The 27,431-nt window shown below is 43.0% G+C and overlaps 2 protein-coding genes across 2 annotated transcripts in view; both read right to left on the bottom strand.

Annotated features, from left to right (window-relative positions):
* LOC102824026 (histone H4-like) overlaps positions 1–3,618 on the bottom strand; it is a 120,996-nt gene extending 117,378 nt beyond the window's left edge. Inside the window, exon 1 of the mRNA XM_006872810.1 lies at positions 3,333–3,618. Within this exon, the coding sequence (XP_006872872.1) occupies positions 3,333–3,618 (286 nt within the window). The remainder of the gene's footprint in view (positions 1–3,332) is intronic.
* Positions 3,619–8,811: 5,193 nt separating this feature from the next.
* On the bottom strand, positions 8,812–25,944 carry HFE (hemochromatosis). Its single transcript, XM_006872883.1, has 7 exons — positions 25,869–25,944; positions 15,942–16,205; positions 15,437–15,712; positions 13,356–13,634; positions 13,112–13,225; positions 10,662–10,694; positions 8,812–8,858 (listed from the first exon to the last, which is right to left on the bottom strand). Exons 1-7 carry the CDS (start codon positions 25,942–25,944, stop codon positions 8,812–8,814), a joined length of 1,089 nt encoding a protein of 362 aa, XP_006872945.1.
* Between the last annotated feature and the right edge of the window lie 1,487 nt (positions 25,945–27,431).

Below are 27,431 nucleotides of genomic sequence, written 5' to 3' on the forward strand. Positions count from 1 at the left end.
TAATGGGTTAAGTAAAAGACACTTCGTGGCATAGTGATGTAAGTGTTGGATTGCTAACATAGGCACAGCTGTTCAAACTCAGCCAACCGATGCACTGGAGATACAGGAGGCTTTGTACTCCCATAAAGATTCATAGGCATGGAAACTCAAGCAGTTTTACTATGCTTTAGGATTGCTAGCATTCAGGTTAAGTGCTGTGGCGTCGATTCTGACTCAGGGATCCCGTACAGGGTTTCCGAGGATGCAAATCTTTACTGGAGCAGACAGCTTCATCTTTCTCCCGCAGAACAGCTGGTAGTTTCGAACTGCTGACCCTGAGGTTCGCAGCCCAATTCGTAGCCACTACGCTACCAGCTCTGGCTGCGAACCTTAAGGTCAGCAGTACGAAACTACCAGCTGTTCTGCGGGAGAAAGATGAAGCTTTCTGCTCCCATTAAGATTTACCGCCTTGGAAACCCTATACAGGGTCGCTATGAGTCGGAACTGACTCCACGGCACATAATCACCCACCACCACGCTACCAGAGCTCCTTAAGGAGTTTAGGTAGGTTACGAGTGGGGCTGCAAACCTTAAGGTCAAAGTGCCAGCATCAATGGGCTCAAGCATGGCAACAGTTTTGAAGTTGGCCCAGGACCGAGCTGTTTTTTTTTTTTTTCTGTTGTGCATAGGATTGCTATGAATTGGTACCGACTCGATGGCACCTAACAAGTCGGTTCTGACTCATAGCGACTCTGATCTAAGATTTTCAAGGAGCAGCTGGTGGGTTTGAACTGCGTTGCTTAATGTTGTTGTTATGTGCCGTGGAGTCAGTTCCGACTCATAGCGACCCTGACCAGGGTTTCCGAGGCTGTAAATCTTTACGGGAGCAGAAAGCCTCATCTTTCTCCCACGGGACAGCTGGTAGTTTCGAACTGCTGTCCTTGTGGCTCGCAGCTCGATTTGTAACCACTACACTACCAGAACTCCAGTGCTTATCCTACAATGCCATACAAGGAAGGAAAACGTTTACCTTCATTTTTACTAACTGCTAACAGATGTAGGAGCTCTGATGTAGTGCCGTGGATTAATGCGCTGGACTGCAACGTCGGCGGTTCAAGCTCACCAGCCGCTCCTCGGAAACCCTGTAGGTCAGAACCTACTCAACGGCACACAACTACAATAAGAGATATAGGGAGTCCTGGTGTGGAGCCACAGGATAAGCACTCGACCTCAAGGTCGATTGGAACCGTAGGGTCCGCCGTTTAAACCAACCAATTTCTCCTCAGAAACCCTGTACAGAGTCGCTATGAGTTGGAACCAATTCAATGGCACTTAACAATACATAATAGTGAAGTCCTCATATGGCCTTGTAGGATTAGCACTGGACAGTTAACCACAGGGTGGGCAGGGCAGTTCACCAGTTGCACCTCACTCTGCTATATGAGTCAGAATTGACTTGATAGAACTTAACAAGAGATATTCCCTCCATTATCTGTTATAAACTAACAAATAGAAAGTATTTACAATTTATAGTTGTTGCACGAATCGTGGAGTATCACTTATCCTCATTCCCATTTGCTAAATATGCCAGTATTTAGTTAAGTGCTGTCCAGCTAGTTCAGAGTCAGCGACAGCTGTAAAGATATGAATAAAACCTTTCTAAAAACCACAAACTAACTCAGCCAGTTAACTCTCAAGGTCTAAATTTAAGTACCTTTCCTTTTTAAACAATCTTTACTTGCTCTGTGGTTTAACATTCTTAAAGATCATCTGAATTGTTAGATCCATACTAATGTGAAGTGACTTGGAGTCAATTTCAACTCTCATAACTTTTTGTGACAGAGTAGGAATGTCCCATAGGATTTCCCAAATTGTAATCTATACTGGAACCCTGGTAGTTCTGTGGTTAAACACTCAACTACTAACCTAAAGGTGAGTGATTTGAACCCATTGGTGAGTAAGATGTGGCAGTTAGCTTCCTTAAAGATTTACAACCTTGGAAACCCTAAAGGGCAGTTTAGGGTTTCCAAGGTTGTAAATCTGCTCTGTCTTCCTATAGCGTTGTTATGAAGGATCAACTGGACAGCAATGGATTTGATTTTGATTTAACCTGCACCTGGAATCCTGGCATGGCACTATAGAATATGCACTGGACTGCAAGGTCAGTAGTTCATACCTAGTCATCCCTTGGAAACCCTATGCTGTTTCTCTGCTAAGTACCTGTATAGTGTTTCCTGGTGTGGTGCTGTAGGTTAATACGCTGGACTGCAAAATTGGTTTGAACCGCAAGGCCGGTGGGTGGTTCAAGTTTTCCAGCCGCTCCTCGGAAACCCTATACAGGGTCGCTATGGGTGGGAACCCACTTGATGGCACTTCACAACAATAACAAAACTGACCACAAGGGCTTTCACTCATTTAGCCATTGGGTGGGTTTGAATCACCAATCTTTAGGTCATTAGTCAAATCACTGTTGCCACCAGGACTCCTTATAATAACTAATGTTGATCTTATATGGGAAGTTGGTGACGTTGAAAAAGCCCAATGCAAAAAGCATGCAGTACAATTTCTTATGAGTCACCAGGATGCGGTTTTTCGGATTCATTTGTTAAAATTTGCGCTGTTCAAAACAACTTAATTAAACCGTGTCCTAAAAAATGGAAGAAAATATATGATTTAAATTCCAATCATTTATAGTCCATGCTTAGCTTGGACATGGTGATCACGTTTCTATGTGCAGTTGCAATCGGGCAAAAATACGATTCATTTGCCCAACGCCTGACTCTCGCCAGTACAAACGACTAGCCTATTCCTCTTTTTGCCTAACAGTCCCGCGGTCGCCCAACAGGACGCGAATCTCTACAGATCGGGTACACCTTTCCTGTTCGTTAAAAACATAAACCACCACGCAAAATTCTGCGTAGTTGTTTTGACCAATAGAACAGCGCCCCTTGAATTCCTTCCTCAGCAGCAGTGTCGTTTACCGGATATCGATTGTCCTCCAATGAGAGAGTGCCTTCAAAAAGCCTTCATTTACATAGTGCTATGCAGTGTGTTTAAGGAACGGAAACCTCCTCCCAGCATAACGAAATCAACTTTTCTCAGAATGGTTTCAAGGGCTTTAAGTGCATTGGTTAAAAAACACCCTCATTTGCATCTAGTTAGCTTTTCAGCGGACGTTTTAAAAGTACTTTGTGACATAAAGGTAACTTGTCACCGGCAAATGGGCACAACCCCACATTTGTAGCTTTCCAATGCAGTTCAGCCCTTTGTGTGACTTCGTGGGCGGCCCTGAAAAGGGCCTTTTGATTGTGTTAAAAGATAATTCTTTTAACCGCCGAAGCCATAGAGTGTGCGGCCTTGGCGTTTGAGCGCGTAGACTACATCCATGGCAGTAACAGTCTTACGCTTTGCGTGTTCAGTGTAGGTCACGGCATCGCGAATCACATTCTCCAAAAAAACCTTCAGCACTCCGCGAGTCTCCTCATAAATGAGGCCAGAAATACGCTTCACGCCACCACGGCGAGCGAGACGCCGAATTGCAGGTTTAGTAATGCCCTGGATGTTGTCACGCAATACCTTACGGTGGCGCTTAGCACCTCCTTTTCCTAGGCCTTTACCTCCTTTACCACGACCAGACATGATTGCTGAACTGAAGAGTGAAGGTTGGCGCAGTCCTTTATATAGAACTCTAGCGGACCTAATTGAAAACTACACGTTCTGGCGGCCACTTTTTTTTTTTTTCCCCCTTTCCTTAAATGAGGTCATCAAAGAGACTGGAACAAAAAGAGGCGGGTGTTTTACTGAAATTTCAATGCTTTGATTCGTCAGTGAAACCTTGTGCTTTGCTGAGCGGCCTGTAGGGAGGCTGAAGAATTTCGATCAAGCTTGAAATATTATTTTGCCCAGCGAAAGCTGAAAATATCCTCATTCCTCATAAACGCTGAAGAACCCCACTCCCCATTTCTTTTGCATTTATTTCCATTCATAACTAGTGAATTCGGTAATGGTTCCTTGTGGAAAAACAGAAATAATGTGTAAAACATAACAGAGTTAAGGAGCTTTTAAAAAACTTTTACCACTCTTTTATAACCTTCTCTGTGCTGGACAAAATGTAATCTGTCCATGAAAGAATTTTGTCCGTGAAAGGTCTCAGTCCTGTGTTTAGGAAGACAAAAAGGTAGATAAATAGTTGCTTATTTAAAACATCCTAATGTAAATTTCATCTTCTATCTCACTATCTCAACTTAAATTTTTTAAAATCCTTTTCTGAAATCTGGGAGAGAAGCAAAGGGCATAAAGCTAAAATTGGATAATCAGTTGCTCCTGGACTAGCTGAGCCTGTCTGGTCAGCTTGCAATCAACAACAATCAACATGTTTCCCTTCCTTCCTTCATTAATCTCTTCAAACTGATCCAGTTTTAGAGACAAGAACATGCTAGGAGGGGATTCATTGTAAAGTAGGGCTAATACTGGATTAAGGTCATTACAAAATTTACAGGGTTGGCCTGTGGGAAGCCTTTGATAAATTTATTGGTGTTTTAAACAGGGTTAATCCCATTAAAGGACTCCTGCTGTGGCGTTGTGGAATCAGCATTGGATTTAAAAGCACAAGGTCGGCAGTTTATACCCACCAGCTTCTCCTCGGAAGTCCTATATAGGGTCGCTGTGAGTTGGAATCAACTCGACAGCACTTAATAACAACCCTATTAAAAAGAAAGTAGGGGGGAAAGGAAGACAGAAAAGGTTTGTGATTTGAAAAGACTTCTCAACATTAATTTTTTCTTAGCTTCCTGATGCACCTTTTGAAATTCCCCCGGTAAGAATTAACTCTGGTTAAAACAAACCAATACTCTTACCCTAGTTTATAAATAAATAAATAAATGCATAAGAGTATGATTGGAGAGAAACAATGTTCTCATATGAAGAGAGATGGGTGAGGGAGAGGAAAAACTTGGAAGAAGGCAGGAAACTATTTCAGTCTGCTTCACATCTGAAATGATTAAACAGCCATAATCTTAAGGGACTAAACCGGGAATTTTTAGGTTCCTGACCCTCATTACCTGCTCCCCACCATAAACACATCTTATAAGAGAAGATTTAGCTAGGAAGAGATGTCAAACATTACAGAGAAAAAAATGAGGTAATAGGTGAAGCTCTGAAATCTTACCATGTTTTAAAATATGAAAATAGTGTATATACAACATGGTAATTTCATATACAAAGACAAGATGCTGTGAGCCATCCCAGCAGGTACCACCTTCACCTGAAGGGAAGGTCTAGGTGAACTTTTCCCCAACCATAATGACATATTTTGCCCAATATGTCATTAATAAAAACTCAATTTTAAGGACTTTTTCAGTACCAAATAACCCCCAGTGCCCTATCCTTCTCCAGACCCTTCATGTCAGGAAACTTCCTCTCCTCTGTATTTGAATCTCTCCTCTTATACAGGGTCCCTATGGGTTGGAACTTAACTCAAGGGCACTTAACAATTGGAGTTCTAAAAAGGAGCCCTGGTTGTTGTTGTTATGTGGCATGGAGTTGGTTCCAACTCATAGTGACCCTGTATAGGGCTTCCGAGGCTGTAAATCTTTACAGGAGCAGAAAGCCTCATCTTTCTCCCACGTAACAACTGGTAGTTTCGAACTGCTGACCCTGGGGTTAGCAGCCCGATTTGTAACCACTACGCTACCAGGGCACCTTAACCCTGGTTGTTGTTGTTGTTATGTGCCATGGAGTCGGTTCCGACTCATAGAGACCCTGCACAGGGTTTCCGAGGCTGTTAATCTTTACGGGAGCAGAACGTCTCAGCTTTCTCCCTCGGAACCGCTGGTAGTTTCGAACTGCTGACCTTACGGTTCGCAGCCCGATTCGTAACCACTGTAGCAGTTTGAAATTACTAGCCGCTCCACGGGAGAAAGATGAGGCTTTCTGCTTCCTTAAAGGTTTACAGCCTCCGAAACCCTACATAGGGTCAACATGAGTCCGAACCACCTTGAAGGCTCTTAATATTATTGTTGGACATTCTCATCACGTGACCACCGTGACACATTTGAACATGGCCACCAGATGTCACTCTTGTCCTTACTAGCACCTTCTGTCTTTAGGTGGTTTTGCCAGAAGTGAAACAAAATACAAAATTTTAAATGTGTCGTCTTTGATTTTTCAAATGTTGTTCGCCATACGAATAGGGGAACGAAGTCAGAAAACTAAACTAGGAGAAACCAAAAGGGGATGGAGATTTATCATTTCTATCTATAACAAAAAATTAACAGACTCGGGTTGCTGATGGTTGTTAACGTGTTACTATGAAGACTAGTTGTTGTTGTTAAGTGCCTTTTGAGTCGGGTCCGACCCATAGCGACCCTGTACAGGGTTTCCGAGGGTGTAAATCTTTACGGGAGTAGAAAGCCTCATCTTTCTCCCGCGGAGCTGCTGGTAGTTTCGAACCGCTGACCTTAAGGTTCGCAGCCCGATTCGTAACCACTACGCTACCAGAAGACTAGGGTGCTCTCTAAAATAAAAATTTCCTTGTGAAAGCAAACCATTCCCTAATTTGTGTTGTTACTTTTCTTTATGTGTAAGGAGAGTAAGGCAAGACTTTTGGTAGTCTGTTTTGAATGCAGGATAATGTTTAGAGATAAAGAATTGTTCATTATGCTTCCAGCTTAATTGGAGGACAAAAATGACCAATGTGCTACAATTTAGATGATAATGTGTGTAGAGAAAAGAAAAACAATTCAATTACTTCAGTTTAATGATTATTCCATTAAACAAAGTTAAAAAAATTAGCAATATAAATGCCCTAAACCGAGGTATTGATTAAATATATACATAAGGGGCAAAGAATAACATCTGTAAAATCATGCAGTACAAAAGTGCACATATATAAGTGCACAACTATATATATATACATTGAGAGAGAGAGTCCTGGAGTGACACTATAGGATAAGCACTTGACATCAAGGCTCAAGGTCAGTTTGAACTGAAAGGGTGGCCATTCAAACCCACCAACTGTTCCTTGGAAACCCTATATAGGGTGACTATGAGTCAGTTCCAACTGAGGAATGACTGTTGGTTTTGAACTGTCGACCTTGTGGTTTGCAGTTCAGTGCTGAACATACAGCACCACATCAGAAGTCTATATATATATATATATATATGTGTGTGTGTGTGTATTAATTTTGTTTTAATATAGCATTAATTAATTGTTAGGAGTTCTACAAGATAATGCACTGGACCGCAAGGTTGGTTTGAACTGCAAGGTCGGCAATTTAAAACTACCAGTTGCTCCTTGGAAATTCTATAGAGTCACTTATGAGTTGGAAATGACTTGATGACGCTTAACATTATTGTTAGCTGCCATCGACTCAGTTTCGATTCACATCCACACTATGCACAACTGAGGAAAGCAGTGCCCAGTTCTGTACTAATAGCAATAGTGCTGTTGTTAAGTGCTGTCAAGTCAGTTCCGACCCATAGTGACCCTGTATAGGGTTTCTGAGGAGTGGCTGGTGTAGGTGGTTCACACCAACTTTGAAATCCAGTGCCAACAGCAATAGTACCAAGAGAAAAAAAACAAAATGTTAGCAATTTATCACTATAATAGAGTTGATTTTATTCATTTAAAAAAATGTACAATGAATATAAATTACTTACACTTTTTCCACATAGTTTGCACAATCAGGGAAAAAAAATGGAAAAGTTTTAAAAAATAGCTAAATTCTTTTGGCTCAAATTCAATTCCTACCTGTATTGGTTTCCTAGGGCTATTGTAGCAAAACACCACAAATTGGTGGCTTATAAGGACAGAATTTTTTGTCTCACTGTTCTGGAGGCTTAGTCCAAGACCAAGGAGTCAGCCATGTGAGTCCTTCTGAACCTTTGAGAGAAAATCTGTTACATTCTTCTCTCTTAGCTTCTGGTAGGAAGCTCCAAGGATTCATTGACTCACAATTGCAGCATCTCATTGTATCTTTCCTCTGCGTTCCTGACTCTGTGCCTCTTTCTGTTTTTTATGTAAGGACACCAGTCACATGGATTAGAACTCAACTTACTTCTGTATATCCTCATATGAACTGATAATACCTTCAAAGATACTTTCCAAACAGGCTCACATTCACTGGTATAGAGACTGGGACCGCCACACATCTTTTCGAATGGGGACACAATTCAATCCAGAATAATACTGAACAAATCTTCTGAACTGTTTGGTCTCCTGAGGTACTTGGCAGCCTGATATACATAACTGTGGATGGTATCTGGAGGCCTGGTGTTGGACAAGCACTGGACTGCTAACTGCAAAGCTGAAGGTTCAAATCCACCAGCCACTCCTCAGAAACCCTATACACGGGTCACTATGAGTCGGAAGCAACTTGACAGTACTTAATAACAGCAATGACATCTGGGTGTATATATTAAAATTATCTGAACATGTTCATACAAATGACTTTCCCAGAATCTAGTCAATCTTGAGTGACTTGACAAGATTTTTTTTTTTTTTTTCCTGTGCACAGGTAGGGATGAACTTGAACTCCAACAACCCTAAGAAGATGCCTGGGACATCCTCCAGGCCATTTGGTGGCTTCTGTTTCACAGTCTTTAAAATAAGAGATGATGCATGATCCAGCTTGTTGAAAATGCCGCCAAGCTTTTGGCTTCAGAGACACTGGCCAAGAGAGGGCACTGTGAGGCCAAGCACAGCCATTAGCTGACATCCCCAGTCACAGGCCTGGCCTAAGGACTGAAGAGATAATGGGAACAGAGGAGTAAGGACATCACATTCCAGGGCCTGTCCCACAGGGGTATCATAGGAAATACGGCAGCTGAAGATCAGTAGGTTGTTTTCTGCTGTTTTCCTTTCACTTGGGTCAAGTTCACTGGGAAGAAGAAACACAATGAGAAAAGAGAAGTCAATGGGGAGAAAACACCAAACCAAACTCATTGCTGTTGAGTGAGTTTAGACTCCTGGAGACCCCATGTGTGACTGAACTGAAGAGAACTGACTGAGGAGAACTGACTGAGGAGAACTGAACTCCATAGGGTTTTCTTGACTGTAATCTTGATGGAATCAGATTGGCTGAGCTTTCTTTCACAATGCTAAATATCAACCTTTTGGTTAGGGGTGGTGGTTATGTACCGTGAAGTCGGTTCTGACTCATAGCGACCCTGTACAGGGTTTCCGAGGCTGTAAATATTTACGGGAGCAGAAAGCCTCATCTTTCTCCCGAGGAACAGTTGGTAGTTTCGAACTGCTTACTTTGAGGGTTGCAGCCCAATTCATAACCATTACTAATCAAGTGCAAATCATTTGTACCGCCCAACAACCTTGAATGGGGAAGACCGCTCATATTTCACCCATATCATCTAGCAGTTTTCTTTTCACCTTGAATCCAAACACTGAAACCATCTGAATGTAGTTGTATGTGAAAAGGATCAAAGAGCCAGATTGACTGAATTCAAAACCTGTCTCTTTACCTAGAAAGCTATGACATACTCTGTACTGTTTCTTCTTTTTTTAAGAAAAAAGGGGGATGAGGTACAATAATAGCAGTACCTGCCTCATAAAACTGTTGTACAAATTACATGAGATAATGCATGTAAGTGCTCAGAATAAGGCCTGGCACCAACTATGTGCTTTTTAATATGTTCCCCACATAAGTTCGTTGTCATCAAATCAAATTCCAACTTATAGTGACCCTACAGGGCAGACTAGCACTGCTCCATAGGGTTTCCAAGGCTATAAATCTACAGAAGCAGGTTGCTACATCTTTCTCCCACAGAGCATTGCTGACAACCCTTGCTTAGGAGGTGCATACTTAACCACTGTGCCACCATCTTATGTGTTGGCCACATTTTTATACTTATCATCCATCATCCTCTTTCTGATGATCTAAATAAGGAGAGTGTCAATAGACACCAGGTAAAAGTCAGTATAGTTCATGAACTTCAGGTCTAGCATACGGGAGAGGTATTGTAAGTGCAACCACCATTAATCTGAGCAAACCTATAAGGCACCTTTGTGCAAATTAGAAAAAGACACACCTTCTCTCTACTCGCTACTGAAAACCTTTCATTAATGCTCATGATGCCTCTACTGAGAAAGACACGCAGCCTTCATAGCTGTACAAACACCTGGACAAAACTCTGAAGGAAGAGACCTCAGGGCTACTGAATATTGCAGAGAAAGGAGGCAAAGAACATTTGGGGAGCGGAGAGGCGGTCAGGGGAAGGTCCAAGAAATGAGTAGATGTGTGTGCAAAATTCTGGTGAGGAAACGAGAGTGCATGTCCATGGAGAGAAGACGCATTGCTTTTCTCAAGTGTCAAAAGGAGTCTTTAGTTCTCAAAATGTACGGTTCCCTCTTCCACAGGTAGGCGGTGAGGTGCATGGTTGTATGATGTCTGAGGAGATGGAGGAAATAAAGGCAGGCTCTAGATTTAAAGAACAAGTTCAGGGACAGGTCTCAGCTGGGCATTGTTAGCATGCATAAACTCAAAATGGGGAAAAGTTTTAGAGAGTGTGAAAAGGAAGGGCAACAAACAGAGAGTTCCTCAGACAGTTTCTGTTTATGAGTTCCACCTCTGTCCTGAAATGTAGAGAACTCTACAACTGCACCCCCTCTTTGAGTCTCTTATGATGTCTCCTCCCCACAAGGGGTCTCCAGGCTGCATTTCACTCACCTTCCGCTAAGACATAGTCCCCCATGGTTCGTCCTGTGGAGACAAGAGACCAGGGAAAAAGCATTAGAGACCTAGGAATGAATATTCTTTGCCTCCTTCTCGTCTCTCACCTCCTTCACCCACCCTTTCAACTCTGACCATTCTCGATGCTGGCTACTACTGGATTTGAGACATATTACGTCTCATATGGAACTGTTTAATGACTTTCTAATGGGTCAACTTGCTTCCCATCTCACTCCCTAACAACTCATACTTCATACCATGGAATTGGTGTCTCTCTTTTCTTATATCTCTTCATGCTTTCTCCATGCCCAGGCTTGAATGAGTTGGATTCTGGCTATCTCTTTTACCCCCACATCAGAGATGCTCAGGAGGTAAAAATGAAGAGCATAGTAACTGACAGGTATGTGAAATCAAGAATTGGTGGCAGTCACTTTATCTTACCTCCAGTATGCCTCATTCTCCTACTTGCATGGCTGTGCCAACCATGTAGACCTCTTCTCATCCTCAACTTCACCTAAAGAAGTCCTACTTCTCCTTCAAAATGCACCTCAGAAGTCAGCCTCCAGATGCCTTTCCTGGCTCCCAGCCAAATGTGGACGGTCATTCCTTCCTTTGATATCACACAGGTTTTTACTTCATACTTCCTTTAGGGCTTTAGAGGAGGGATTGTCTTTAACTGTAATTGTGTGGTGTTTATCCTCAGTTTACTTGACCTGAAAAGAGTATCTCCTTCCTCCAGCCCATAGAGGAAAAATGAACCCTTTCCTCCTTAAGTCCCTGCACTACCTTAAATACCAAAATAAATAAATAAAAATTGCCATCAATTCTGATTTCTGACAAACCATGTGTTTCAGAGTAAACCTGAACATAGGGTTTTCAGTGGCTGTGACCTTTAGGAAGCAGGTCACCAGGCTTTTCTTTCAAAGTCTCTCTGGGTAGATTCAAACTGCCAACCTTTCAGTGAGTTAACTGAGCACTCAACAGTTTATGCAACTCAGGGACTCATAGTACTGTAAATGTTGTTTGTGCCATTGAGTGAATTTTGATTCATAGAAACCTCGTGTGAGAGGACAGATCTGCCCCAGAGGGTTTCCTAGGCTGTAATCTTTATGGGATGGAGACCTGGTGTGGCGCTGTGGGTTAATGCACTGGACTGCAAACTCAGTTTGAACTGCATGGTTGGCAGTTCACCAGCCACTCCTTGGAAACCTTACACAGGGTCACTATGGGTAGGAACTGAATCAACAGTGCTTAATAACAACAACAACAGCAATCTTTATGGGAGCCGATTGCCAAGTCTTTCCTAACTCAGAGCAGCTGGTGGGTTTGAACCATCATCCTTCCAATTATCAGCTGAGTGCTTTAACCACTGTGTCAGAAAACAAAACACAAAAACGCACTACTGTCGACATATAGGACAGAGTAGAACTGTTCCATAGTTTCAGAGACTGTAAATCTTTATGGGAGCAGACAACTTCATATTTCTCCCATGAAGGTTAGCAGTCCAGCACTTAACTCACTGTGTCACCAGGGTCCTTGTCTTACAAAACAGGAGATGCTCAAAAGATGTTTGTCAAATTAGAGCTTTCATTCTGGGGAAACCAATAATTGCTCAAAGGAAGGTGCTGATGCCCCCAAAGGAAAAGAGAGAGGGAAGCCTTTTCATGGATGCCAAATACCCCCTCTGCCCTCCCTCTGCCATTTTCTGGCAATAGAATCATACCCAAAGGTCTGAGGAAGCCTTGATGGCATAATGGTTAAGTAATGGGCTGCTAACCTAGCTACTGACCAAAAAGTTGGTGGTTCAAACCCACTCAGCTGGAGGAAAACCTAAGATCTGATCCTGTAAAGTCAAGTCAGTTTTGACTCATAGGGAGTGGCTGGTGACTTTGAACCACCAACGTTGTGTTCAAACCAACTCTGTCGTTGAATGCTTATCCTATAGCGCACCACAGCGCCACACCAGGACTCTCCTGTAAAGATTGGTGGTGATGGTAGTGTGCCATGAAGTTGGTTCTTACTACTGGTGATGGTGGTGTGCTGTGGGGTCAGTTCCAACTCATAGTTTCCGAGGCTGTAAATCTTCACAGAAGCAGAAAGCCTCATCTTTCATCCATGGAATGGCTGATAATTTCAAACTGCTGAGTTTAAGCAGCCCCATTTGTAATCACAACACTACCAGAGCTCCTCAAAGATGGTTGTTGTGTTGTTAAGTGCCGTGGAGTCAATTCCGACTCATAGCGACCCTGTACAGGGTTTCCGAGGCTGTAAATCTTTACGTGAGCAGAAAGCCTCATCTTTCTCCTGTGAAACAGCTGGTAGTGATTACAGCCTAGGAAATTCTGTGGGGCAGTTCTACACATGCAGTTACTCACTGTGAGTCCAACTTGGCTATGCCTAATGCCAAAGGGCAGTGGTAAAAAGCGACCACTCCTTTTTCTACTCACTGGAAACATTCCTCCTCTTTAAGATTCTGTACAAAATTCCAGCAAAGAAGATGATAACACAAACAGTGATCCCACTGACGATTCCAATGACTAGGGGGCCAGAAGACGAAGGCTCTAAAACAACAAAAGCAAGTGAAAGCTTGTGACTGCCAGCCCACCTCCCAGCTTACATCAGACCCTCCCCTTCTTGATCAGCCCCATTCCATTTCCAACAGATTTCTCAGTCTCTGGTTCCCATTCATACCCCAGATGGCAGTGAGGGGCTGGTCCAGGCCTGGGTGTTCCACCTGGCAGATGTATCTCTGTTCTTCCCCAGGAGACACGGCCACGGCTATCCAGCTCTGGTAGGTCCCATCCCCATTGGGCAGAATCTCCACTGGCTCAATGTCTTTAGTATTCAGAGGCTCCTTGTCTTTCAACCACCTCATCGTGATGTTCTGGGATAAAAAGTTCAGCGCATGACAGCGTAGAGTAGTCGATTCAGAGACCATGTGGTGAGTCACCTTCACCAAAGAAGGAGGCACTGGACAGGAAAGGAAAAAGATGAGAAGGGGATCTTTTCACCCTTGCTAGGAAGACCAGAGGAGTCCTGGTGTGGTGCTATGGGATAATGCACTAGACCACAAGGTCAGTTTGAACTGTAAGGTCAGCAGTTCAAATTCACCAGCTTCTCCTTGGAAACCCTATACAGGGTTGCTATGAGTTGGAACTGACTTGGCGGTACTTAATAGCAGCAACAGCAAGAAGATGGAAATTTTCACTTCTCTTTTATTAATGGATTAGAGGAAGGAAATACTCTTTACAGGCAAAGCAAGCTGCAAAAAAACACCATTTTGTGTCTAAAATTTGTTCTAAGACTTGGCTCTGATGTGGTGTCACATAAGCCCTGTTCTGTCTAGTATGTCCTTGTTTTTCAGGTCTTCTGTCCTCTGTTAATAAAGTTGAATCAAGTAAAATTGCCATGTATGTTGATCAAAATAGATTGCGTATAGACTATGGGCAACTTCATGTGGTTCAATCCAATAAGTGTTCTTGTAGGAAGACTTGCAAGACAACCAGGCTTCCTTGAGCATTGCATTCTTCTGTGAAAGTAACCTTTAACCTCCCCAAAGCCCTGCAATTCTGATTGCTTGCCTCATTTGGCAATTTCTTGCTTTGATAATCAATGTATTGGCATATCTTAATTCCTAACCAGTAAACATGCACAGGATTCTTTAGTCAATAAAAGAGGACCATCTGTACTTCTGCTGTCCCCACATGCATGGAGGGACAAAACAAAACCTTAACTCATGACTATGTCAAACAAGAGTAAATCAAAATGTATTGCTAAAATTCAGTCAACTGTATTAAACATAAAATCTCAAAATGCAAGATACTGTTTTTCTGTACATCCTCAACCTACTTATATACACTTCTAGAGGCAGTGTTTCGCTCTAGTCTAAGAAATCTGTGCTCCTCTATTTACACCACATCAAAATGACAACTTTGACATCCTTGTGGGACTCAAAATTGCATTCTTTCCCAATGATCTTTGGTTTTGAGAACAAAAAGAAGTTTGAAACAAGATCAGGGCTGGAGAGTAGATGGGGTAAGATTTCCTAATGAAATACTCATAGGACAGCCCTTGCTACCCTAGAAAAATAAGTGGTACATGGTTGTGATGGGGAAGAACTTTCTCTCACCAATACAGCTTTCAATTGTTTTCAAACGTCCTTATCATAAGCCCTGTGAACCAGATATTTCAGGATCTATCAAGAATGTTGGTGGTGGTGTTGTTAAATGCCGTCAAGTCGGTTCTGACCTGTAGCGACCCTGTATAGGGTATCTGAGGAGTGGCTGATGTCTGATCTAGTGGTTCAAACCAATCTTGCAGCCAGCCCATTAGCCTACAGCGTCACACCAGGACTCCCCTTTGGAATCCCAAAACATAGTTGCCGTAACATTCTGAGCTGACCTCTCTGCCTTGAATTTAACTGGTCTAGCAGATCCTCTTGGATCTGCTGTTTTGAAGACACCCTAATGACACTAAGACAAGTGTATTATGGAGAGAACTCATCTGTAGTCATACACTGATCATAGAGACATGTTTAAACACATTTGGTTGGACTAAACCAGTGCGTGTATGAACTAGAACCCTTGTAGAAATGCTTTTTACTTAACCTCGTATATCAAAATTATGAAGTGGAGACCTCAGGACTGAGAAAGTCCTTTCGTAGAACTTGGGAAGAGTCACTTAACCACAGAACTTAGCCACATCTGAGAAATCCCAGCCAACAACCCTGTGCCCTACTAGAGTATGGGTACAGAAGGATCCCTCCAACTTACCTTGCTGGTCCAGAACTTCTCTTCCCAGTTCTAGCAACTGATGAAGTTGCTCAGGGCAGTCCCTCTCGAGGTAGGCCCTGTTCTGCTTGGCCCGAATCTTGGTCACTTCCCACTCCAGCTTGGTGGCCTGAGCCTTGGAATCTGCTGCTTTCCAATCCAGTGTCTCGGGGCAGAATTCAAGATGGTCTTGTCCATCATATCCATACTTCCAAAACCCCGAGGTGCTGTTGTCTTCCTGTATCTCGCAGCCCAGAATCACCTGCAGGGTGTGGGACTCTGACAGCAACCCCAGCCTCATTACTGAAACCAAAGGAGTAGGTAGATCCCGGGCTCTACCATCCCCAGGAGCCACAGAGGACAACAGAAAGTTGCCTCTTTTCCCATCCTTTGTTCTCCTCCTCCCCCATCCACTTGCCAGGCCTTCAGGCTCCAACTCCCTGATGCATCTCTGAGGCAGAGAGATGCTCCACCACACCCAGGAAGGCAAGGTTCCCTCCCCACATACTTTCACTGTGGTTGTGGTTGTCCATGATGGTCCAGAAGTCAATGGTGAACATGTGGTCCCATCCTTTTAGGCTCTGACTCAGCTGCAACCACAGCTGGCTGGTAGTCCCTTCAGAGACCCATGGATCACGAAACTCAGCACGGCGACTCTCATGGGAGTAGGACACAAACAGCTTGTCATCCACATAGCCCAAGGCCTCAAACAGGGGAAGACCCAGGTCTGGTTCCGAGGCGCCCATGAAAAAGTATTGCAGAGAGTGTGACCCTGAAAACAGATCAACAGATGGCCTTCAGTGTGGACAACAGGGGACAAGGGGAGACAAAGGGGCTACCCACCTTCTGAATCAACTCACAGTGTCAGCTGTGTTTGGTCCTCACTCACTGAGACACAGTGCCTGTTCTCCCATCATATGACAGTTCTGTCTGCTCTGTGTGCACCTCCATCTGCCCTCAGACCCTGTCCACAATTATGGAGTCTCCCCAGGAACTGACAGACTCTAGAAAATCTCAAGATGTTCCTGACCATTGCAATTGAGCTTCAGAGTTGGTAGTTGTTGTTAGGTGTCCTCGAGTCAATTCCGATTCATAGTAACCCTTTGTGAAACACAATGAAATGCTGCCCAGGCCTGTGCCCTTCTTATAATCATTGTTATATTTGAGCCACTGGTTGCTGCCATTATGTCAATCCATCTCATTGGGGGTCTTCCTCTTCTTCGCTGATCACCCACTGTTCTTCTGGCAGTCCATGACACTTTGCATATTCTTTGCCAATACCATATATAATTCAAATGCATCAATTCTTCTATGGTCTTTGAAAATACCATGGCTTGGGTCAGGCACATGTTAGTCTTTAAACTGACATCTTTGCTCTTGAACACTTTAGAGAGGTCTTTTGCAGCAGATTTGCCTTATGCAATATGTTGTTTGATTTCTTGACAGCTGCTTCCATGAGTGGGGATTGTGGATCCAAGCAAAATAAAGTCCGGCAACTTCAATCTTTTCTCTGCTTATCATGATGTTACTTATTGGCCCAATTGTGAGGATTTTTGTTTCTTTACATTAAGTTGTAAACCATACTGAAGGCTGTAGTATTTAATTTTCATCAGTATTTTAAGTCCTCTTAGTTTCCAGTATAAGCAAGGCTGTATCATCTGCATATTGCAGGGTGTTAATGAGTTTTCCTCCAATCTGATGCCATTTTCTTCTTCATATAACCCAGCTTCTTGGATTATTTGCTCAGCATACAGATTGAATAAGTATTGTGAAAGGATCCAACCTCGATGCACACATTTCTGGTATCCCCTTGTTCTGTTATAACAACTGCCCTTTGGTCTACATATAGCTTTATTATGAGCACAATGAAGTGTTCTGGAATGCTCATTCTTTGCAATATTATGCATAGTTTGCTTTGATCCACACAGTCAATGTCTTTGCATAGTCAATAAAGCAAAAGTTAACATTTTTCTGTAGAGCCCTGGTGTGGCACTGTGGGATAAAACACTGACCACAAGGCCAGTTTGAACCACAAAGTTGGCAGTTCAAACTCACCAGGCACTCCTTGGAAATCCTGTACAGGGTTGCTATGAGTCGGAACAACAACAACAAACATCTTTTTGGTATTCTTTGCTTTCAGCCAAGACCTGTCTCATGTCAGCAATGATATCCTTAGTTCCACATCCTCTTGTGAATCCAGCTTGAATTTCTGTATGTTCCCTATAGATGTACTGTTGCAACTGTTTTGGAATTATCTTCAGCAAAATTTTACTTGCAAGTAGTATTAATGATAATTGTTCAATGATTTTTCCGTTGGGTCACCTCTCTTTGGAATGTGCACAAATATGGATTTCTTCCAATCAGTTGGCCAGGTAGATGTCTTCAACATTTCTTGGCATAGACAAGTGAGCGCTTCCAACTCTGCATCAGTTTACTGAAACATTTCAATTAGTAGGCATCAATTCTTGCAGCCTTGTTTTTGCCAGTGCCTTCAGTACAGCTTGGACTGCTTCCTTCTTGGTCATATGGTATCTATCGAAATGCTTGAACATCAACAAATTCTTTTTTGTACAATGATACTGTGTATTCCTTCCATCTTATTTTGATGCCTTCTGCATCATTCAGTATTTTGCCCTTGGTGGTGGTGGTGGTTATGTGCTGCGGAGTTGGTTCTGACTCATAGCGATCCTGTACAGGGTTTCCGAGGTTGTAAATCTTTCCGGGAGCAGAAACCCTTCAATATTGCGACTGGAAGCTTGACTTTTTTCCTTCAGTTCTTTCAGCTAGAGAAATGCTGAGTGTGTTCTTCCCTTTTGATTTTCTAACTATTCCTTTTTGGTTTTCTAACCCCTGGTCTTGGCACATTTCATTATAATACTTGACTCTGTCTTCTGGAGCTGCCCTTTGAAATGTCTTATTCAGTATTTTCACTTCCTCATTTCTTCCAGTTGCTTTAGCTTCCCTAAGCTCAAGGACAAGTTTCAGAGTCTTTTCTGACATGCATTTAGGTCTTTTCTTTCTTTTCTGTCTTTTAATGACCTTTTGCTTCCTTCCTATATGCTGTTCTTGATATTATACCACAACTATTCTGGTCTTAAGTCTCTAGTGTCTCATGCATCAAATCTGTTCTGAAGATGGTCTCTAAATTCAGATGGGATATAGACAAGGTCATATTTTGGCTCTCATGGATTTGTTTTCATTTTCTTCAACTTCAACCTGAACTTTCATGTGAGCAATTGATGGTCTGTTCCACAGGTTGCCTCTAGCTTTATTTTGGCTGATGATATTGAGCTTCTCCATGTCTCTTCTCACAAATATAGTTAATTTGATTCCAGCGTATTCCATCTGGTCAGGTCCACCTTTATGACTGCATTTTATAGTGCAGGAAAAAAGGCAGTTGCAATGGTGGTCCTGCAAAATTCTATCATGAGATCTCCAGAATAATTTCTATCACCAAAGTCATATTTTCTAAGTATGGATCCTTCTTCTTTGTTTCCAACGTTCACATTCCAATCACCAGTAATTATCAATGCATCTTGATTGCATGTTTGATCAACTTAAGATTGAAGAAGTTCGTTGTTGTTAAGTGCTGTGGAATCGGCTCCGAGTCACAGCGACCCTGTTACAGTGTTTCCAAGACTTTCAAATCTTTCGCGGGAGCAGAAAGCCTTGTCTTTTTCCTGCTGGTGGGCTCGAATTGCCCACCTGGTGGTTCACAGTCCAGTGCTTAAGATATGGAGCCACTGTACTCCGGTAGATATCCTATAACAGACAGCAGTGTACTTCAAGAAAGATCTTGAAATGCTCTTTTTGATAATGATAACTATGATTCTATTCCTCTTTAATTTGTTGTTCCCAGCATAGTAAACCATGTGATTGTCTGATTCAGAATGGCCAATGCCAGTCCATTTCAGCTCAGTAATGCCGAGGATATCGATTGTCATGCATTCCATTTCATTTTTGACTTCAAATTTTCCTGGATTCATATTTCATACGGAGTCTTAGTGTGGGGTTGCAGGATAATGCACTGATCCAAAAAGTCAATTCACCAGCCACTCCTGGGAAACCCTAATCAGGTCACTGGGAGTCAGAACCGATTCGAAGGCCTATAACAACACCAATACTTCATACATTCCATGTTCTGATTATTAATGGATGTTTTCCGTTGTTTCTTCTCATTTTGAGTTGTCCCCCATTAGTAAATGAAGGTCCAGGAAGCTTTGCTCCATTCCTGTCAAAAGGCAGGTCTTTAGCAATCATTTTTTGAGTGTCTTCCAACTGGAGGGACTCTTCTTTTGGCACTACATTTAACAATGGTCTGCGGTTACTCATAAGGTTTCCAGTGGCTAACCCTTCAGAAGTGGTCGGCCTCTCCTTCCTAGTCTGTCTTAGTCTGGAAGCTCTGAAAAACCTGTCCGCCATGGGTGATCTTGCTGGTAATTAAACTATGGGTGGCATATCTCCCAGCATCACAACAACACACAAGTCAGCACAGTCAGACAAACTGACATGACACACTGACAGGTGGACTGGTGGTATCAGAACTTGCTTTTGAATTTGTTGTTGGGTTTTTTTTGTTGTTGTTGTTGCTGTTCTTTCCATCTGTAAACCTTTTTTATATGCAAATATTTGTTTTTGAATGCTGGACTACATGCAGATTATTAGCTGTGGGCAGCTGTTCATCATCACAACAGCTCCTAGGCACATTTAGAAGGCTTGCATAAGCAGAAAGGAACCCTGGTTTAAGTGCTTGGATCCTAACTGAAAGGTCAGCAGGCATTCCACGGGAGAAAATGTGATAGTCTTCTTCTGTAAAGATTGTTGTTGTTGTTATTATGTGCCGTGGAGTCAGTCCCAACTCATATAGCAACCCTGTACGAGTTTCTGAGGCTGTAAATCTTTACGGGAGCAGAATGCCTCATCTTTCTCCCGCCAAACAGCTGGTAGTTTCGAACTGCTGACCCTGAGGTTCGCAGCCCGATTCATAACCACTACGTTACCAGAGCTCCCTTCTGTAAAGATTACAGCCTTGGAAACCCTATGGGGCAGTTTTACCAGCTTCTCCTCGGAAACCCTACACAGGGTAGCTATGGGTCGGAACCAACTCAACAGCGCTTAACAACAATTGGGGTCACTATGAACCAGAATTTGACTTCATGGCAATGGGTTTAGATTTTGGTTAAAAGTTAGCAGAAAAGAACAAGACCTAGGGGCAAATGACAGTTTCTCTACACCTTCCCTCAACTATAGAATGAGAGAATTCAGTGATGTTTCCCAGTAATGCCTGGAAAGTAAAAACCAAACTTAACCTATTGCTGTGAAGTTGATTCTAACTTACATTAACTCCATGTTTTAAAGACTAGAACTGTTGCATAGTGTTGGCTTGGCCCTGACAACCCTTGGAGCAGTTCTATTCTGTATATACGGAGTTTCCGTGAGTTGGAGTCAACTCAACAGCAATTAACAATATCAACAATCAGAATAGAAGCAGATCACCAGGTACTGCTTTTTTCCATGGTACTGCTGGGGGGTTCAAACTACAAGCATGCATGTTGGTTGTTGTTGTTGTTATGTGCCGTGGAGTTGGTTCCAACTCATAGCAACCCCGTACAGGGTTTCCAAGGCTGAAATCTTTACAGGAGCAGAAAGCCTCATCTTTCTCCCGCAGAATAGCTGGTAGTTTCGAACTGCTGACCCTGAGATTAGCAGCCCGATTCGTAACCACTACGCTACCAGAGCTCCTTATGTATGTTGGTAGTTGAGCAGAAATGGTTCCCACCAATTAGGCACAAAATATTTGCTGAATGAATGAATGGTAGTTCTTATATATTTATTTCTGTACCAAATTCCATACTGCCTACAGGACCCCATACTCCAACTGCCTGTAGGATCCTACCCTTTGCCTCTTCTCTTTCTCTCTCCCAACTCCGATTCTTTAGCACCTTCCCTCAACATATATCTAGAATACAACCATTTCTCACCACTGCTTCTCTATCAGCTCCTGCCTAGACTGGCATAACAGTACTTCTACTGTTACCCTTTCATTCTAACTTCCACACAACAACTAGAGCAATCTTCTTAAAACATATATAAGAAAGATCATGTCACTCCTTGCCTTTCTAGAACCTGAGAATCCACACTGCAGTCTAAAAAGTCCTACATGGCCTTGCCTGTGACCCCTTTGATGCCACTGACTGCTACACTCTGGTGGTGCCAGCCTCCTTGCTCTTCCTCTACCTAGTGGTTCTCAACTGGAAGATTCTATAACACAGGGAACATCTGGTCAAGTCTGGAGACATTTTTGAACATCACCATTATGGAAGTACTGCTATCAGGATGTAGGGGGGCCCCAACCCTTCCACAGATGGTCCTCGTCTTTGCTGACCAAGAACAATAAGGTTAGACAGACAAAGTTTCACAAAAGCAAAAGATTTAAAGATTTATTGAGAGGAAAAGATCTGGCCGAAGGAGGCCGAAGGAGTCTCCGTGAACAGAGACTTTGATATGGTTATTGGTAAGTGCCGTGTAGGCAGTCCTGACTCATAATGACCTGTATAGAGTTTCTAAAGAGTGGCTGGTGGCTTTGAACCACCAACCTTGTGGTTAGCAATCCAGTGCTTACCTAACAGTACCACACCAGGACTCTATAACAAAGGCTTTGCTGAGGTTTAAAAGGTTTGGGGTAGAGAAAGGGAAAGTGGGGACTTCGGGGAAAGTGGCCTGTTTAGGAGGGGCAGTGCTAATTGGGTATGTGAGCTGCATTTCTTCATGATGGATTGATTCCATTGCAAAGGCCTCTGGTAGGGGCAGACAAAACTTACTCTGTGATGTTGAGCATGTACGATTCATTGGAATCCTGGTTCAAACCCCTCTCAAGGGCTGGTGTTCTTCTCTGTTCCAACAGAAGGTAGCCCTTTAATGTTAAGCCTAGGATATTGGGCAAACCAGTCTGGCCTGTAAAACATCTTCCAAGGAATTAAAGATGGAATTTGTATGGTAGGTCTTTCTTAATGGCATTGCCTAGGACGTGACTGCTCAGCTATGAGGTCTGAGCATGTCCTACACATCTTCACAGTGTTCAAGCAAGGAGGGGCACAGTCCTCAACATTCTTCAGTTGGTACTGACTCGATGGCACCTAACAACAACAACAACAACAACTCTGGATCTGGAGTCCTGGTGTGGGGTTGTGGGTTAATGTGCTGGACTGCAAAATCTGTTTGAACTGCAAGTTCGGTGGTTCAAGCTCACCAGCCGCTCCACGTATACCCTATACAAGGTTGCTATGAGTCAAAACCAACTCAATAGCACTTAACAACAACAACTCTGGGTCTAGAACAGTGCAATAAATTTTGTACTTGTGAATGAATATTTCTGTTCAACATCCAATTTTTTTGATTCAACTTCTAATGCAACATGATGTTTTCAGAACCACAGCTATGGGGTAGAGAGGGGTTCTATTACAAAGCCTGTGTAATGTTGAGAAAGGTTAGGGGTGTAGTGGGTTAGGCACTGAGGTGGTCAGTGGTTAAAACCCACCAGCTGTTCTGCAGGAGAAAGATGAAGCTATCTGCTCCCATAGAGAGTTACAGTCTCCAGAATCCTGGGGAACAGTTCTATACTGTCCTATGAGTCCATATTGACAGCTGGTAATATATGAATACAAATGTAGTAAAAATGGATGAGGTGTTATGCTCCCATAAAGATTTACAGTCTCGGAAACCCTGTGCAGGGTCACTATGAGTCGGAACTGACTCCATGGTCCTTAACAACAACAACATGTAAGTCATAATTCTGTCAGAGAAGGAAAACTCAAGTATCTTCCACCATAATGAGCAATAGAACAGTGGTAAGACAGAGAACCTGTGAAGTCAGGAAAAACAAGGCTGTCCCATGAAGTTCTGGCTCTTACAGGGTTCATTCTAAAATCTAAACTCAACAGATGGTCAGAGACTTTCTTATGATAATGTCTGCAAAGCCAGTTCAATGTCCTGCAATAGTAAGGGCCGGAGCACTGGTGGCACTGTAGGATAAAACACTGGACTGTTAAACACAAAGTCAGGAGTTCAAACTCACCAGCTGCTCCACGGAGAAAGTTGAAGCTATCTGCTTCCGTACAGATTTATACTTAGAAACTCTCTACAGGGTCACTATCAAGAATCAACTTGATGGCAGTGGGTTTGGTTTGGGGAGGATTCTGTCAATACGCTTAGGAGGAGTGCTGGTGGTGGTGTTGCTAAATGCCGCTGAGTTGATTCCAACTCATAGAGACCATGTATAGGGTTTTTGAGGAGTGGCTGGTGGGTTTGCACCACAGACCTTGCTATGCAAACTGATCTTATAGTCCAGTGCTTATCTTACAGTATAACACCAAGAGTAGTAGTATACTATTTAACATTGACTTGGGAAAGTTGTTTTACCTGAGGGCCAGTTAACTACTAGTAAAAATAAATACACAGAACAGTTGCTGTCCAATCCATTGTGACTCATGGCAACTCCACATGTGTCAGAGTAGACCTGGGCTCCACAGGGTTTTCAATGGCTGACTTATTATTATTATTTTTTTAATCACCAGGCCTTTGTTTTTGAGTCCTCTTTTAATTAGCATTGTTAATTACATTCAACAGTCCTATTGCATGGTCTTAAACAGTAAAACAAATCTATTAATAGTTCCTATCTTAAAGAGGAAGGAGCTCTGATAGCATAGTGGTTACCAATCGGGTTGCTAAACCAGTTTGAAACTACCAGCGGTTCCACAGGAGAAAGACAGGGCTTTCTGCTCCCATAAAGATTTACAGCCTCGGAAACCCTATGCAGGGTCACTGTGAGTCAGAACAAACGCCACAGTACACAACAACATCTTAAAGAGGAGTTGAAACATTTACTAACGAACATCAAAGATTACAGCCTTCAGTATGGATTATACTCAATATAAAGAAAATAAGAATCCTCACAATTGGACCAGTAAGCAACATCACGATACATGGAGAAAAAGATTGAAGTTGTCAAGGATCCACAATCAACACCCACAGAAGCAGCAGTCAAGAAATGACATGATCTATTGCATTAGGCAAATCTGCTACAAAAGACCTTTTTAAATTGTCAAAAAGCAAAGATGCCACTTTGAGGACTAAGGTGCACCTGACCCAAGCTGTGGTATTTTCAATGACCTCATATGCATAAGGAAGACAGATGAAGAATTAATGCATTTGAATTATGGTGTTAGTGAAGAATATTGAAAGTACCACGGACTGCCATAAGAACAAACAAATCTGTTTTGGAAAAATTACAGCCAGGAAGCTGTTTGGAAACAAGGATGGTTAGACTTAGTCTCACATTCTTTGGACGTGTTATCAGAAGGGACCAGACCCTGGACATCATGCTTAGTAAGGTAAAGGGTCAGCGAAACAGAGGAAGACCCTCAATGAGATGGATTGACACAGTGGCCTCACCAATAGGCTCAAATATAGCAATAGTTGAAGATGATACAGGTGAGTAAGTGCAGAAGCTGGCAGTGTGTAGTTCCGTTGTACATGTTATTGTTGTTAAGTGCCATCCAGTCGATTCTGACTCATAGAGACCCTGCATAGGGTTTCTGAGGAGCAGCTGCTGAGCTTGAACCGCCGACTTTGTGGTTCAAACCGACAGGGCAGTCCAGCGTATTAACCCAAAGGGCCACACTCCGTTGTACATAGGATCACTACAAATCAAAACCGACTCCATGCAACCTAACATCTTCCGAATGTATATTGAGTGTGAATTAAATCACATATATGAACGGGCTTTAAAATTTCAACTCATTACTAAGTGTTAACCATCATTAATTTGGTAGCCTATAGTAACGATTCTTAATTATACAACGCATTAGCATTACACATCAACAAAGCCCAGCTAGTGGAGAACCTTTATTTACAGCCAACACTTAATTCCCCCAATGCCTGGGGTCTGGAAAGGCCAGGCAGGTCTCGTTCAGACTCGTCCTACCCAATCTCACCACAAGGGAGTGGGGACCGGATGGAACTTGGATCCCCACTCTCTCACGCCCACATCCCCATTGCCCCAACGCTAATACTCCTGAAGTGGCGGGGTTCCGCCGCGGGTTAGCCCAGCCCAAAGCCAGCCCTTCGCAGCTCCCCGGTGTATAAACACCAAAGGGGCGCCCGGGCCAAGGTTGCACTAAGAAAGAAGAACTTCCTGTTTTGAGATGACAAGCGAAAACTGGCCTAGCCAACATTAGCAACAAGAAAACCCATATCCCAGGCCCGGCTTCACCTAAATGCGAAAGTAAAGGTTTATTTAAAGCGCATCGGTGCGCGTTGGTCGGGGGAGGGAGTGGATGCAGATCCCAAGTAAAATCCTAGGCGTTACAGAGTGGAGTAGGGTTGGATTTGTTCCTCTTTCACCGCACCCCCGTCCTCCCGCAGACCCAGAACTCACGCAGACGCCGCCCGTTGGGGGCTACGATCGGCAAGAACATCAAAAAGAGAAGCGTCGGCCGGGCTCGCAGGCCCATTTCCCGGTTTGAATTACGGATCCCTGCGCGTATCGTTCGCCGCGTAGTTCTGTAGCGCCCCGACTCACTCTGGGCTGGGAAACGCGAGGGTCCAAGAAGTCACAGCGGACACATTGCCAAGTCTTCGGAACGGCAGATGAAACTTCCTGGCCAATGGGATCCCTTTCCGGGTCCCGTGGGTGAAAAGAAACCGATCTTCTGAATTTAAATACCATCCGTCTTGCTCCCCAGGGTACCTGCTTGTGAATCACTCGGATACCTAGATGTCTCCCAGCTTTCTAAATCCCGAGGGGGTGGTGCTGATTGGGAAAGTATATTTTTAACAGTTTCTGGATTGAATAGTCACTATCCAAATATTAAATATTATGCATTTTTAAAACTTTTCTTTTAAGCTTAATCAACATGCCAAACTTTTCATTTAATTTAGAAGCGTTTTTTTTTTTTTTTTTGCATAAGAACTTCATGTGTTCTTTGACTTGCTATGTGCTGTGGAGTCGGTTCCGACTCACAGCGACCCTGTACAGGGTTTCCGAGGCTGTATATCTTTACGGGAGCAGAAAGCCTCATCTTTCTCCCTCAGAACAGCTGGTATTTTCGAACTACTGACCCAGAGGTTAGCAGACCGATTCGTTAACCACTATGCTACCAGAGCTCCTTGTTCTTTGGCTACTGTTAATTAAATCATAAGATTAAAAAATTAAATCTAACTGTGGCGCTGTGTGGTTAATTAATGCACTGGACTCAAGGTCGGCTGTTCAAGCTCACCAGCCAGCCACTCCTTGGAAACCCTATACAGGGTCACTATGAGTCGGTACCAACTCGATAGCACTTAACAATAACAAAACATATTATAAAGAAAAAGAAAAAAATCCTTACAATTAGACCAGTAAAAATCATGATAAATGGAGAAAAAATTGAAGTTGTCAAGTTTTATTTTACTTGGATCCACAATCAATACCCATGGAAGCAGCTGTCAAGAAAGCAAATAACATACTGTATTAGGCAAATCTGCTGCAAAAGACCTCTTTAAAGTGTTAAACAGCAAAGATGAACTACACCATTTTCCATTGCCACATATGCATGCGAAAGCTGAACAGTGCAGAAGGAAGACTGGAGAAGAATTAATGCATTTCAATTAGGGTGTTGGTTGAAGAATATTAAATGGGTGCTGAAAGAATGAACAAATCTGTCTCAGGAGAAGTACAGTTAGAAAACTCCTTAGAAGCAATGATGGTGAGATCTCGGGGACTTTGAACATGTTATTGGGAGGAACAATCTCTGGGCAAGGACATCATGCTTGGTAGAGGGTCAGCAAAATGAGGAAGAGCCTCAACAAAATGGCTGCAACACAGTGACCACAACAATGGGCTCCCATATAACAAAAAGAGCTCTGGTAACCTAGTGGTTACGAATTGGGCTGCTAACCTCAGGGTCAGCAGTTTGAAACTGCCAGCTGTTCTGAGGGAGAAAGATGAGGTTTTCTGCTC

The sequence above is a fragment of the Chrysochloris asiatica genome, unplaced genomic scaffold (assembly GCF_000296735.1).
Source record: "Chrysochloris asiatica unplaced genomic scaffold, ChrAsi1.0 scaffold00213, whole genome shotgun sequence".
NCBI lineage: Eukaryota > Metazoa > Chordata > Mammalia > Afrosoricida > Chrysochloridae > Chrysochloris > Chrysochloris asiatica.

Excerpts from the sequence above, each read along its gene's own strand:
- HFE (XM_006872883.1), bottom strand. The coding sequence starts at position 25,944 with ATGGGCCTGCGAGCCCGGCCGACGCTTCTCTTTTTGATGTTCTTGCCG. Across the intron at positions 13,635-15,436 it reads AGAAGTTCTGGACCAGCAAG|TGCCTCCTTCTTTGGTGAAG; the intron begins GTAAGTTGGAGG and ends TTTCCTGTCCAG. Across the intron at positions 13,226-13,355 it reads GCCCCTCACTGCCATCTGGG|AGCCTTCGTCTTCTGGCCCC; the intron begins GTATGAATGGGA and ends TTGTTGTTTTAG.